General features: G+C 36.4%; 1 protein-coding gene across 2 annotated transcripts in view; it reads right to left on the reverse strand.

Moving 5' to 3' along the window:
• RAD50 (RAD50 double strand break repair protein) overlaps positions 1-15,295 on the reverse strand; it is a 99,215-nt gene that overhangs the window by 43,115 nt on the left and 40,805 nt on the right. For both annotated transcript variants that reach the window (XM_032627516.1, XM_032627517.1), the window contains 10 exons: positions 15,119-15,284; positions 13,536-13,729; positions 12,914-13,120; positions 11,681-11,863; positions 10,915-11,072; positions 7,750-7,925; positions 7,024-7,261; positions 3,771-3,960; positions 3,202-3,328; positions 2,365-2,558 (listed from right to left, as the gene is read on the reverse strand). In XM_032627516.1, coding sequence (XP_032483407.1) covers positions 2,365-2,558; positions 3,202-3,328; positions 3,771-3,960; positions 7,024-7,261; positions 7,750-7,925; positions 10,915-11,072; positions 11,681-11,863; positions 12,914-13,120; positions 13,536-13,729; positions 15,119-15,284 — 1,833 coding nt within the window. The remainder of the gene's footprint in view (positions 1-2,364; positions 2,559-3,201; positions 3,329-3,770; positions 3,961-7,023; positions 7,262-7,749; positions 7,926-10,914; positions 11,073-11,680; positions 11,864-12,913; positions 13,121-13,535; positions 13,730-15,118; positions 15,285-15,295) is intronic.

The following is a 15,295-nucleotide window of genomic DNA, read 5'->3' on the forward strand; positions in this document are numbered from 1 at the left end:
AGAAAGGAGGGACTTGATGATGGATGGCTGGTAGGTGGTTCAAATTCTAGAAGTGGCCCTGCAGCTTCAGAACAGACATTTTCTCTGGTCTCAGGCCTGTGTACCCTGACCCAGATCTTTAACCAATATGAAACTGGATGACAAGGACTCAGTTTGCTCAGAAGTCTGATTGAGTGCATCCTCCTTACCTGCTAAAAGTCTGGGTGAAATTTCTACACCAAAGGTGCAATGTAGTTGATTAGAAGTTTCAACTGAGGCTAGAGTGACAGAACTGCTCTCATTTATTGACTCCTTGGACTTGGGGACACCTTCCTTATCAGTACTAACAGGTCATCACCTAGACCCCCGAAGTTAATATTTTCTACATCTTCTACTCTAGTGTCAGCTGAAGTGTCTGTTAATTCTTCCATCTTCACTGATACAGATATGGCCTGATGAAAGGAGACTTGTTCACTCTGGGTAGCTATAAGATGCTCATTTTGGGTCCATCCTTCAGAAAGGTCCTTAATACCTGTTTGGCCCTCAGTTACTGTCTTTGATTGACAGAAAACTTCTTCAGATGTGTTTTCTGAAGCTGGTTAACTACTAATGACAAAAAGTTCATGAAGTTCCTTCAAGGCTGCTGTTACAGATGAGCAAGATTCCTCTGCTGACTCTACAGAGGGCTGACAACTGCCACAGAGACTTAAGAGAAGGGGCAATTCCCATATTTCTTACTTGTTCCAGACATTTCAACATTACTTTCTGGAAGGTGTAAATCCTGAGTGGAAATGGAATTTTAAAGGAAGGGTTACATTTTGATGTTTCTACTTCCATCAAGGGATTATCCAAGGTGAGATAAGATGCACCGATGTTCCTGACATTGGTATTCTGACTGCCTGCTGAATTAATAAGCACAGCAACTAGGGACTGTTCAACTATATCTACTTCCATAAGTGTTTCTGAATTTGAGCAGCCAAAGCATCCTGAAGGTAGAATATTTTTCTCTGTACCCAAAAGGTCCACAGTCTGCTGTAGCCTGTCTCAATCATAAAGGAACTTTTGATCTTAAGCTTAGTTTGCTGAGGCCAAGTAGATATTTTATGGTAATTAAGCATACTAGTACATTGACGTTGGTGTGCCCACACTTATTTTGGAAGGAAAGGGGTTTTCAAATAACAAACTATTTTACTAATCAGAAGTCCACATTATTTGGCCTTATAACATCTCTACAGAATAAGTATACGATAACCACTGTTCAAAACCATGATCCTCAAGCACTTTAAGATCCTGAAATACCTAATGAATTCATAAAGGTAGAAAAAATTATTTATTATTATTATTATTTTTTTTTTTCTCACCATTGTGGCCTCTCCCATTGCAGAGCACAGGCTCCGGACGCACAGGCTCAGCAGCCATGCAGAGGCCCAGCCGCTCCGCGGCATGTGCGATCCTCCCGGACCAGGGCACGAACCCGTGTCCCCTGCATCGGCAGGTGGACTCTCAACAACTGCACCACCAGGGAAGCCCCTAGTATTATTTCAATGTAGGAATATTTTGTATTAGGAAGTGGTTTGGTGCGGTGGGAAGTCAAATGTCTTACATATCAGAAGACCTACCAGAAAATTAACCCTGCCTCCTACTAACTGTATGAATTTGGGCAAGTCATGGGATATCTGTTAAGTCTCAATTTCTTTTCCTATAAAAAGGAGATTTAGTCACATTTATCAAAATGATACACTGAATACAAAATGAGACACTGAACGGTTTAATGTCAAAGTGCTTTATAAGCAATGAAAAATACAAATGTAAGGTAGTACATTTTATACCATACTCTAAGCCTCTGTTATTTTGTAATCCAAAACTACTTAAGAAACATTTACAGTAATTAGTAACAGATTCTAATCAGATTCTAACCAGATTTAATTGGTTGGGTCTTAGATTTGATAAATCTAGATGAGGGATGCCAAATGGGTTCCATTCCATGTGTCAACTCAGTCCCTCCTCAGTGTAGTGGGAAGTATTCCGAGACTACATCTGGATTTAAAAAGAAAAAGTGCTATGCCTGAGAGGCAGTGTCTGTCAGGGATATAGGATCTGTAGGTAAGACAAACCTCCCATACAAGTAGGAATCCTTATATGGAGTTAGCCAGCCACCACCAGACCACCTCCAGTAACAGGAAGTTCACTACTTAACCAGGCAGCCAGTTCTTCCTTATTATGGTCAATAAATCTTCTTCCAGAAATTTTTACCTATTAGTAGAAGTTCTATATACCATTTTCACTTGATCCTCACAATAACCATAGTTCTGGCCATTGCCCCAATAAAGAGAATTTCACATATTTGAACTGATTTTTAAAACTAATATGCATGAATGTTTTTACCTTTATTTCTCTGTATAAGGACTGAACTTCAGTGGATAATTCCACAGTCTGCTCCTCCAGTTGCTGACGACGTTGTAAATTAGTGGATATCTGAAGTTTCTCTGATTTAAGTTCATTTGTTGTACTTTTTAGGTGCTGAATTTGTTCCTGCTGGTCCTGTATAAGCTTACGATTCAATTCAATCTTACTGGAAACTGCATGAAAACATATTGATACAGTGATTAATGTAAGGGTATAGGAAATACTATAAGCAGCCTCATTCCAGTTTTATAGGTCTCTGTGGCATTCCCAAAGGCTGAGTTTCTGTGGGTCCCACCTACTCCAATAAAAATGCCACAAGAACCTGTCCAGCTCCCAAACCTGCTTGCTGTCCCCTCCTGAATGGGGCAGATATGACTGAGAAAGAGTACAGCTCATTTGTTACTCATCATTCAAAATCTGTTCTGGGGTTTCCCTGGTGCGCAGTAGCTGAGAGTCCTCCTGCCGATGCAGGGGACACGGGTTCATGCCCCAGTCCGGGAAGATCCCACATGCTACGGAGCGGCTGGGCCCGTGAGCCATGGCCGCTGAGCCTGCGCGTCCGGAGCCTGTGCTCCGCAGCAGGAGAGGCCACAACAGTGAGAGGCCCGCGTACCACAAAAAAAAAAAAAAAAAAAAAAAAAATCTGTTCTGCAAAGAAAGGAAACAGAGGAGAAGTGATGCCTTTGAGAAAAGGAACTGCATATACCATGGACTGGAAGAAAGGCTGTTCTTTGTCCACATAATAGTTATAAAATTTATGATAAAAAGCATATGTTGGGAATGTTGAAGTCTTTATAAGGAAACAGTCTCTATTACCTGTATCTAATTTGTGTTGCTTTTCTTGTTTTTCCTGGTTTACTTGTTGAACAGTTCTATCCAAATCTAGTCCTTGGAGTTTAGCTGCTTGTTGTGCAATTTTTCTTTCAACATCCTTAAGTTCCATCTTAAGAATAAATCAAAGTTATTTCCTTTAAGAAACTTATGCCATTATCATTATTCAAAATCTTTAAGAATTAACTGCTTTTACTTTTTAAAATCTAATTTGTAACTGCTCTCAGATATAATTTTAACAAATTTTCAAGGATAAAAATAAAATTAATTTTTATGATGAAATTAATTTAAATGATGTAAACAAAAGGAAGCAGACTAAAAATGAAAAATAAACAAGACTACTTCTTAATTCTCAGAACTTAAGGATAATAAAATCTAAACTCAGGAATATAAATAAGCTAAGCAGTTACTCCCTGAGACTACCTGAAATTCAGGATAGGGAACTCTAAACACAATCTGTACCAGAATACTAGCTACTATCTTTAACACTCACATTTCATATTCAAACCACCATGAAACTAGTTTTATTCTGCCTTAAACTGCAGTAAACTTACCTGGAACCTCTCCATAATTGTAACATCTGTCAGACACACTTTAGCACTTTCTTCCTCAGGTATAATTGTACCCAAAAGTGTTTCCTGTTCTTCTATGTCATTCTTTAGGCGCTGTATGTCTCTGTTCACATTCTGCAGTTTGTTTCTTAATTCTGGTATTTCCTTCTCCTTCAAATCAATTATGCTTTGCCTTCACAGAACATACACAATTAAAAATAAGCAATCTAATGTTTTCTCATAATGATATTGAGGTTATGTATTTTTGGCAAGAGTACCACAGAAGTGATGTTGTATCCTTCTTAGGGCAACACATCAGTGGGTACATGATGTCAGTATGTTACTCTTATTTAAGAAGGTGTAGGCCAGATTTACCCATTGTAAAGTTACTATTTTTCTCTATGTAATCAATAAGTATCATAGGAGAAATACATTGAAGAAAATGTAAATAGCCTATTTCTCCTCAAACCTCTGTCCACTGATTTTATAAATAGTACCTATTGACAGATCTTGATACCAGTAATTTTTACCATATTGTTTGCCAAACTGAAAGATATTTTACAAATTACCTGACCATACTCATCATAAGTGTCAAGACCATGAAAGACAAAGAAAGACTGTCAAAGACAAAGAAGAACTATGGTAGACTACAAGAGCCTAAGGAGAAATAACAAGTATATGCAATGTGGGACTCCTGAGTTGGATCCTGAAATAGACAAAGGATATTAAATAGAAAGACTGCTAAAATTCAAATATGGCTTGTAGTTTAATTAATAGAATTATACCAAAGTTAATTTCTCGACTTTGATAACCATATTATGGTTACATAAACTGTGAACATCAGGAGAAGCTGGGTGAAGAGTATATGTGAATTCTCTGTACTATTTTTGTAAATTTTCTGTAAGTCTAAAATTATTTCAAAATAAAAAAGTTTAAAAACTGATGGCAGGACAGAAGGAAGGAAGGAAAGAAAATAGGAAAGAAGGAAACCACTCAGTCAAATGCTACATGGGTTTATGGTACAAAAGCTGTTAAACCCACTTTACTGCTGCTACTCTAGCTAATGAATTACCATCCCTATGGCAGGTACTGGCCCCTTACCTATTTTTGTTGATACCTCTGAAACAATAAAACTTGTAGTAATCTTTAAACCAAAAAGCTATTAAGCTTATTTCAGAAAAATCCCAAATTCTTAAAATCAAATTAGTATAATAAATTCAATTGGTTTCTAATGGGAGCCTTATAATAAACCAGAAACTCAAGGATTAGCTCTCAGATATTGTTATTACTTAATGATTTTTTTAAAGTCCATACTATGACCAAGAAATGCCAACCTGAATTGATCTGAGTGACAGAGACCTGTAATTTTTTTATACCAGAGCAATGAAAAAATTCCCTGAATAAATATGAACATATTCAGATTATGAATAATTCATGCCCACATTACTTCCCAGTGTTATAGACCAGAAGTTGGTCTTAAGTTATGTACCCAGTACCTAGAAAGTGACAAAGCTATGATAGCCTAATGACAGTCAAGCATTCACTTGACTGGGACATTTTTGCAGAGAACTATAGGCATCCATTCAATTTTAACCCCATTTTTACATTTTCACACACACACAAAAACCCCTTATTGATGTGGTCCAGGTTTTGGTGCCTTCTTTTCTGATGATTACCTAAGACGCTAAAATAAGTACTCTAAGAAACAGTAAAGATATTTCCTGAGAGAATGGTTACTGAGCTCTAGTAGGGTTTTCTCTTTTGTTTTTTAAATTTTTCAGAAACTCAATTTTGTGACAGCATTCTTTTTCCAAGGGAATTTTATGTAAAAGGGACCAACCAACACAGATACAGTACTGAAAAAAACCTGTGGGAAAAATATGGAGTTTTTATTTAAATGAGGTGTTATAAAAAATGAACCCAAGTCAGTACTAATAAACATGATAAATAGGTACATTTTCAGCTGAAATTTCATTCATGATGGTATGGGATATGCTGGAAGGGACACGCTATCACTTCCGTTGTACTTTATTGGTTACACAGACCAATCCTGGAACATGAGAGAAGACTAATACAAGAGTGTGAATACTAGGAGGCAGGGATCATTGGGGACCATCTTAGAGGCTGGCTACCACAAAGCGCATCTTCTTGCATCTTCCCTTCCTTCTCTTCCTTAAACTCCTTTTCAGTTTTCCAGGACAACATACCCTCCGGGTTTTTTTGTTTCCAGAGTTTGTCTCACTTTCATCCAATGTATTAACATTAGATTAATTTTCCTAAAACACATCTTTCATTAAATCTCTTAGGATGGCTCCCCATCACCTAATAGAGCTATAACTAGGTCTGAACATAATTGTAGCTCTATCTCCCCTACTTATGTGAATCAATCACTACAAATAAGTTCTCAAACTCCAGATAATGTTTCTACTGCAGCACAGGTCTTACTCTCCTACTCTTTACACACACCCTCTCCCCTTTCCTCCTCTTAAATAAGTCAAACCACCCTCCCTATGCTTTACATCCCTCTTCCTACCCTGTTCTCAAAATCCTATTCTGATTCTGTAGTCCACTGGCTTCTCTCTTCCTAATTAATACATTTGTTTGAACCAATTAAGTACTTTATTAAGCCCAGCTTTCTATGTCTAATTCTGAGAGCTTTGCTCCTTACATAGACCATCAGCTCCATGAAGGTCATGTCTTACTGGTCTCTGTGACCATCTTTGTGCTCTGGGAGACACCAAGGCAATCATCACATACTTTCTGACTTGATTTTATTTATAAATAGAAAATCATCTGAACTTCTTACACAAGCAAGGGAAAAATAAATAATAGAAATCATCTATGATTCATTCTTTCTGGAAGTGAGAAAAACATAAAAGTATAGTTTAAAATTTGTCTCTTGAGGGGAGCTTTCCGGTACTTTAATTCTTTGCTGGGTTTAGAAAGAGACACATAGTTATAAAATCTATCAAAATTTCTGCCCTCAAGCCAAGTCTCAGGAATGAAACAAACATACACAAATTAAGGATTATATCTACCCTGTGACTAGTTTAAGAAACAAGCTTAGCTTGAAACAAAATAATTCTTTCTTATCACATAAATAACATGAGATGAGCATACTGGCTTAGAATCCTGACTTTAACCTTTATTCATTCAACTCTTGCTTACTGAATACCTACCATATGTTAGACAGTGGAATAGGTACCTCTTACAGTGCTGCTGTACAGGTACAGTAATAGTAAATCCCTATTCTCACCTCATGGGCACTAGTCCCAGCATTTCATCACGCCGCTTTTCTTTTTTCTTTAGCTCTGATTCTGTTGACTTGAGCTTATCTGGAGCAAGCCTCAGCTTAGACTGCAAATCATTGATGACTTCTTGTAATTCAGCTTCTGTCTGAAAAACTCTCTGACAGACAGGGCAACACGACTGGTCTTCATCCGTTAGCTGAGTAATGAATTGGGAGTAAACGGCCGTAGCTCCAGCCAGCATGGCTATTTAAAAAAATATATATATACTCCCAGTGAAAAGAATACAAAATACAGTTTTGTCAACATGGTTATATCCTTTTCTGTAAATACATAATTATTCTTCTTGCTTTATAAACACACAATGAAAGAAATCAAAATTCTGATATTTAAATCTTCCCAATGGCACAATACATTCAGATTTGTAGAAATTATTTTCTGGTAACACACAAGTATAAAACTTTTAAAGCTTGTTATGTGCCAGAAACTATAATCTCATTTACTCCTCCCTAACACCCTACACGTGGTAGGCAATTATTAATGAATCTGAAGTACAGAAAGGTTTCGATAACTTGCCCAAAGTCACACAGCAAGTAGGTTGTAGAACCAGAACTGAAATTTAAGCCAACGAGCTCCAGAACCAAGTTTTAAAATCTCCCATCCTTAACAGTTACCTGTGAACGAAAATTCCAAAACATCAAAATGCCTTTTCTAATATAAAGTAGGTAACCTACCTCGTTGTTTTGAGGATTTTTCAATTTCTTCTTTAAGCCTGTCTAAGTCACTTTCAAAATCCTGGCTACCACAAACATCAAACAGTTTGTCTTCATAGCTGGACAACTTCTCTTCCTTCCTTTTTAGCTCATTATTTATATGATTTTTATTTTGCTCAGCTGAAGCCAGTTCCTTGCTAAAATAAGAACATATATGGATTACAATTTTAAAACATGAGAAATGAAAAGTGTGAGAAGGTAGATACAAGACAAACTCTGCCAGAAAATATTACAAAGGTCTGCTGTGACCAAGCACTTTTTTTTTAGAAGTCATGGCAACAGTCTACTACTGCCTGAATCTACCCTCTAGCACATGGACTCACCCTGGTCATATGCCTGCTCCCAGAAAAATGTGTACAGATAAAACCCTGCTTGGTTTTGCAGGGGTTCATGGTCTTAGATCTTGGGTTAAGAGCCTCAGCAAGGAGAATATGCTTGCCAGATCTGGAGGGAAGAAAAAAAAAGGAGAACATTCCCCTAACTCTGTGTGGACCCTTTCACAACTGTACTACCGTTCCCTCCTGTAAAAACTTTTCCTTTGTTCCCTCCTTGTTGCTGTCACCTACTTACAACCTGGTCATTCACTGCCTCTCATTCATTAAAGACTTTGCTCACTGGTACAATTTATTTCCACTCCAACTCTTAAATATAATCCTAGCCAGCCTCCATGCCCACACAGATCAGGGGTTTTCAATTTACAGGTTCTGATGCATTACGCAAGTCATATAATCAATTCAATGCATTGTATTCAGCATATTTTGAAAAATTAAGCATAATATGTAGAATATATTGGAGTAGATTGTGTGTGGTTAGGATAGGTACTATTTTAAGAAATTTGTTTCAGATAAATCTGTGTGAGTGCACATGTGCCTCATCTTGATACTTCCCATTGTGAGTCACAGTAAAAATTTGGAAAAAAAATAACATGTAGATGATTCTCTCACCATCCTAGTCATTGAGCATTGCTCATTAAGATCACTATCTGAGCAGCACCAAACACCGTTGAACCCCTCCTTGAAAGACTATTTTCTCAAGGCAACCCAGACATCACTCCTGTCTTGTTCTCATCCTGGCTCCTGGGGCACTGACTTCGCTTGCTCCTCTTCCTTTGCTTGCCAACAGTTTAAATGTTGGTGTTTTCCAGGAGTCTAACTACAATTTTTTCTCTTCTCTTTGAATAACTCCTTCAAGTTGACATGACCTACTGACTCCAATTATCGCTTACAAAGCAACAACTTCCAGTCTTCTGAACTTCAAACTCCAGTATTCTATTCCCTAACAGACATTTCCACGAGAAACACAAATTTAACATGGTCAAATCCACTATCTTCCTCAAAAATATGTGTGGAATTTTTGACCCTCTTATCCAAGTAACACTCAAGGTAATATTTGAAAAAATGGATCACTTTTTTAAACTGTGGGAAAAACATAAAATTTAACATCTTAACCATTTTTAACTGTACAGCACAGTAGTGTTAACTATATGCACATTGTTGTGCAACAGGTCTCTAAAACGTTTTCATCTTGCAAAACTTAAACTCTATACCCACTGAAAAACTAGCCCCCCTCCGCCCCCGCCCCCTGGCTACTCTGAACCTCCATTCTACATACTTTCTAAGAGTTCGACATCTTTGGATACTTCACATAAGTGAAACTAAGCAGTACTCGTCTTTTTGTGCCTAGCTTACTTCGCTTTAATATCCTCAAGCATAATATCCTCAAGGTTCATCAAGTCATAGCATATGAGAGGACTTCCTTCTTTTTCAAAGATAAATAATATTCCATTATACATACACCAGTTTTTCTTTATCCATTCATCCATCATTTAGGTTGCTTCCACCTCTTGGCTATTGTGAATAATGCTGCAGTGAACATGGATTAGCAAATATCTCTTTGAGATCATGTTTTCAATTCGTTTGAATATATACTCAGAAGTGGAATTCCTGGATCATCTAGTTATTCTTTTCCTAATTTTTTGAAGAACCTCCACAGGTTTTCTACAGTAACTGCACCATTTTACACTCCCATTAATAGTGCAGAGGGTTCCAATTTCTCAACATCCTCACCAACACTTGTTATTTTGGTTTTTTTTCAACTTCTTATTTTATCTTTTAATTGAAGTATAGTTGATTTACAATGTTGTGTCAGTTTCAGGTATAAAGCAAAGTGATTCAGTTATATTATTCTTTTTCAGATTCTTTTCCATTATAGCTTATTATAACACACTACTATATTTTCTGTTTTTTTGGATAATGGTCATCCTAAGTGGTGTGAAGTGGTATCACTGTGGTTTTGATTTGCATTTCCTTGATGACTAGCATCATCTTGAGCATCTTTTCATATGCTGTTGACCATCTGTATATATTCTTTGGAGAAATGTCTATTCAAGTCCTCTGCCCGTTTATTTTTTAAAATATTTATTTATTTGGTTGTGCCAGGTCTTAGTTGCAGTAGGCGGACTCCCTAGCTGTGGCATGTGAACTCTTAGTTGTGGGATCTAGTTCCCTGAGCAGGGATCGAACCCGGGCCCCCTGCGTTGGGAGCTCGGAGTCCCAACCACTGCACCACCAGGGAAGTCCCTCTGCCCACTTTTTTAATCCGGGTATTTATTTTTTTATTATTAAGTTGTATGAGTTCTTTACATATTCTGGATACTAACCCCTTATCAGATATATAATTTGCAAATGTTTTCTCCCATTCTGTTGATTGCCTTTTCCCTGTTGATCGTTCCCTTTGCTGTGCAGCAGTTTTTAAGTATGATATAGTCCCATTTGTCTATTTTTGCTTCTGCTGCCTGTGCTTTTGGTGTCATATCCAAGAAATCATTGCCAATTTCAATACAATGAAACTTTTCCTCTATGTTATCTTCTAGGAGTTTTATAGTTTCAGGTCTCACTTTTTATAAAGGAATATTTTAATCCTCTCACTTAGTTCTGCAAACTTTCAAGGAAAAAGAAGCTCAACTCACTATCTGTTACCATTTTACTTAATTTGTAAAATATGGGAAAATCAAAGTCAATTAATAAGACATACCACTTCGTGACAATAAATGATTTCAAAACAATTAAAAGTGAAAGCATGAAATAAGAGACTTCTACTACATCTTCAAATGTTGTAACTACTTACTTCAATTTGGCAAGTCTGTTCCTGGTCTGATTAATTTCTTTTGATTTACTATGAAGCCAGTCTTCAAGCTGTTTTTTGTTGGGAAAATATCCTAACAATGAAGTTAATTCATCACTGTGCCTAGATTTTATTTTTCTGATTTGTTCATCTTTGTCAGCCTATAGGAAAAAAAATCGTTTAAAAATAAAGCTCAATATCTCCACATTATATAAAGAACAAAAATAAATTTTAGATTGATTACAGTTCTAAGCTTAAAAAATAAAACTACAAAAATGCAAGAAGAAAATATAAAATTTCTTCTTTTTTTTAAAAAATTTTGGCCATGCCTCACTGCTTGAGGAATATCTCAGCGCCCCGACCAGAGACTGAACCTGGGCCATGGCAGTGAAAGCACCAAATCCTAACCACTAGACCACCAAGGAACTCCTGAAAATTTCTTAAACTCTTAACGTGAGGATGGACTTTCTAAGCCATTAGAGAAAAGAATAACAAGTCTGATGATATAAAAATTAAAACTTCTGTATGGTATACGATAAAAATTAACAGCAATGTACACGTGTGTGTTTGTGTGTATACACTTCTATATTATTATTTCTTTGTAATTAGAAAACAGTTTTTAAACTTGAAAACTTTATATTAAGTTCACTTAACCCCTAAAGTAAAAAGCCAATATCAACTAAATACTTCACAGTGTAACGATTATGAATGTAAGATAAGCTATACTAAATACCAGAAAGTATAATTAGAACAAAAAGAAAGGTCATACTTTGTCTTTGGTCAGCATCTCCATCTGGGTACGTGTTGCTGTATGATGATTTAACTGCTCCATCTCCTGGTCCAATTTACGCAGGGTCCTGTCTAGATCTGCTTTCTCATTTTGAAGGCTTATTACTTCTGTTTTTAGACTTTCTACATTGCTGTTTTTCTCAGCTTTGCTTAGCTCACGTTCCTTAATAATTCAAATAAATGAACAGGTTTATATGTGTTGTGTTAAAATAATGACAAAGTGTATTAGAAATCAGCTACTCCTCAGGATGGTCAAAATATTACTGTTTGATTTTATCCAACAACAGGAAAAGCAGAAGTAATAAAATTTTTAAGAAAGATCTTATAAAGTTACCTTACTATTTTATAACAGTAGAGACTTAGTAAATAAATCTGGAAGAGTCAAACAGGAGGGAAAAGTGAAAATTAGTGCAAAATTAAGAAAAATATGCTTAAGTATACAGTTTAGTGACTCTTCAATCAATAACTAAGCATTTATCAAGTACCCATGTAACTCACTACATTGCCTGGCATATAGAAACTAAAAATCGTGTGATATGGTCCCTGAACAGTATCTCCCCATCACAACAGGACAATATCGTGCTAAACTGACAAAAATGTATGCTAGATGTTAAGTTTGGGAGTAAATAGAAATGTTTAAATTATCAAGATGGGACCTGAAAGTGGCATTTGCCAAGCTTTAGGATGCTTATTTTGGTAATGGAGGTGTGAAGGAAGGGAAGAGATTAGAAACAAAGAAGAAATTCTGGAAATTCACGAAAGGAAGAGGTGGGCTAAGAAAGTTTCTACCACAGAAGAAGTGATAACACAGCAATAATCATATAAAATCTGTAGTGTGTGGAACCTAGAGGGAAAATACTTTTTTTTTAAACTTAGGTAAGTGGTTCTCAACCAAGGTACTCATAAGAATCACCCAGTTCTGACTTGAACACATTTCTATGCCCCACTCTTAGAGATTTTTATTTGGAAGGTTTAAGGTCTAAGCATAAGTTTTTTATTTTAAGTTTCCTTAGATGATTCTAATTTTCAATCCACCAGGTTCCAGGAGCAGAGTTGGGTCATTAAGATATTCAGATAAATTCATTTTACGTGAGATTGATAGACAAGGTTGACATTTTTATTAAAATGCCATAATCTCAGGATTAGCAAAAGATAAAATACTTCTAAATATCTTACACCTTAAAATTATTAGATTGCTCAAATAGTATCTTACAGCTTTTGTGAGCTCCTGGTCCAGTTCAAGAATTCTGTCTGAAGATCCTTCCAACTGCTGTAATTCATACTTCACATTTTTCAGCTCATTCTGCTTCTTAGTTAGGATTTCTGATTTTAGCTCTATTATTCTTCCCAGTCCAGTTTTCTTATCCCTTATCTCATCTATCTGTTTTTGTTTCAGAGTCTCTTTTTCTGCAAAGTCATTCTAAATACATAATGAGAAGCATGAGCATTAACAATTTTTTCACTAAAAACTTCATTAAGAAAAAGTTTCTTTGATGCAAAAGTAACACATGCACTCTGAGGAAAATATAGAAAAGCATAAAAAATATAATGATCATAACCCAGAGATAATCATTATTAACTTCGAGCAAACTTTTTCTTTACAATTAGCTTTGAAATTTTACTTAAAATCAAATAAAAAACATAGGTCTATATATTCTTTGTACTTTTATACTTATAAACTTTAAAAAATTTGCTTCCATAAAGGTTTTATTCTACCTCATAGCAAATTTTATCCTAACACTAATCCAAAAATATGACAAACTAAGGTCAATCCAAAAATTAAAACAATTCAACTAGACAATCTGATACAAACAAAAGAAAATAACAGTATTTACCATCAGTTGCCTGGCGGTTTCTGCTTCCTTTTCTTGCCTCTCTCTCACAAGTTTGTGAAAATTTTTTATCTGTCTCTCACTGAATGGTCCATGCTCAAAGCCATCCAATTCTAGCTGTGTTGCCAAAGACTGAATTAATGAATCTCTAGCTCGCATATGTTCTTGATGACGATCTGCTTGTAGCTGTAGACGACCTTTAAAAAACACAATCATAGTAATTCTTTTATCAGATATTTTAAAAAATAAAAGAGCAAGATCTCTTACATCCTTTGCTCAGTTTCCCCAAATGGTAACTATTGTATTGAGATGCAGTAAGAAATACATATTTGGTTTTTGTCCTTGGCTCCTGGTACAGAGCTCCAAAAACACTTAAAATTTCTCAGTGATAGGGGTGACAGGAGTATCTTTTGTTATTCATTAAAAGTCCCTTTCAACTGTACCTGAGTTTATTCTAATGAGGTGACTCCTGGAGAATGGGACCTGGTCGTCAGAGGAATCAGCTCTGTGATTAGAGAGTAGGAAGTTTCAGTACCCACCCCTCCCATTTCTGGTGAGGGGCTGAAGTCTGAGTTCAATCACCAATGGCCAATGACTTAATTAATCATGTCTACATGATTACTTCCATAAAAACCCTAAGCAATGGCATTCAAAGAGCTTCCATGAATACGACATGGAGGTGCTAAGTCGCGCATGTGGAGAAGGCATGAAAGCTCAGTGTCCCTCCCCCATACCTTACCCTATGCATCTCTTCCATCTGGGTGTTCCTGAGCTATATCCTTAATAAACTGGTAATAGTAAGTGCTTCCCTGAGTTCTAGGAGCTGTTATAGAAAATTACTGAACCTGAGAGAAGGGTTGTGGGAACCCCTGATTTACAGCCAGTGGTCAGAAGTACAGGTGCCAGACAACCTGGGACTTGGGATTGGCAGCTGGAGTGGAGTGGGAGACAGTCTCATGAGACTGAGCCCTTAATCTGTGGGGTCTATGCTAACTCCGGACAGGGAGTGTCAGAACTGAATTAAATTACAGGACACTTAGTTGGTGTTCACTGAGAATTGGAGAATTGTTTGGTGTGGGAAAACCCACACACCTGGCGTCAGAACTGTTGTTGAGTAAAAAAACTGTGTTTTCTTTTAGTAATTTGCAAAATTATAGTATATCACAACCAGGATACTGACACTGATACAATCCATCAATCTTATTCTTATTTCCCCAGTTTTACTCATATCTGTGTGTGTATTAAGTTCTACATAATTTTATCAACTGTGTTGGTTCTTATATCCACCATGACAGCCAAGATACTGAACAGTTCCAATACCATAAGAACCCCTCTCGGTTTTTTTAAAACCATAACCACATTAACCTTCCTCCTGCTTTTCCTCCTACTGGGTAACCCTGGCCACCACTAATCTGTTCTACATTTCTAAAATTTTGGCATTTCAAAATGTCATATAAAGTGGAAACATACTATATATAATCTTTTGAGACTTTTCACTCAGCATAATTCCCTGGAGATTTGTCATTAATGTAGAAAATGTGTGATATTATAATAGGGAAAAAGACCAAGTAAACACTGTCTCTTACCCTGTTCAACAAGTAGTTCTGATTTTTCTTCATTGAGAAGCCTAGATTCTTTATTTAATTTTTCCAGTTCACGCTGACATTCTACCAGTCTCCTTTCTTTCTCCCTAACTGTTCTCTGGTGATTGTGATATAAATCATTTAGCTGCTCATCAGACCCTTGAAAAACCTGTGTAGAAC

This window comes from Phocoena sinus, chromosome 3, assembly GCF_008692025.1.
Source record: "Phocoena sinus isolate mPhoSin1 chromosome 3, mPhoSin1.pri, whole genome shotgun sequence".
NCBI lineage: Eukaryota > Metazoa > Chordata > Mammalia > Artiodactyla > Phocoenidae > Phocoena > Phocoena sinus.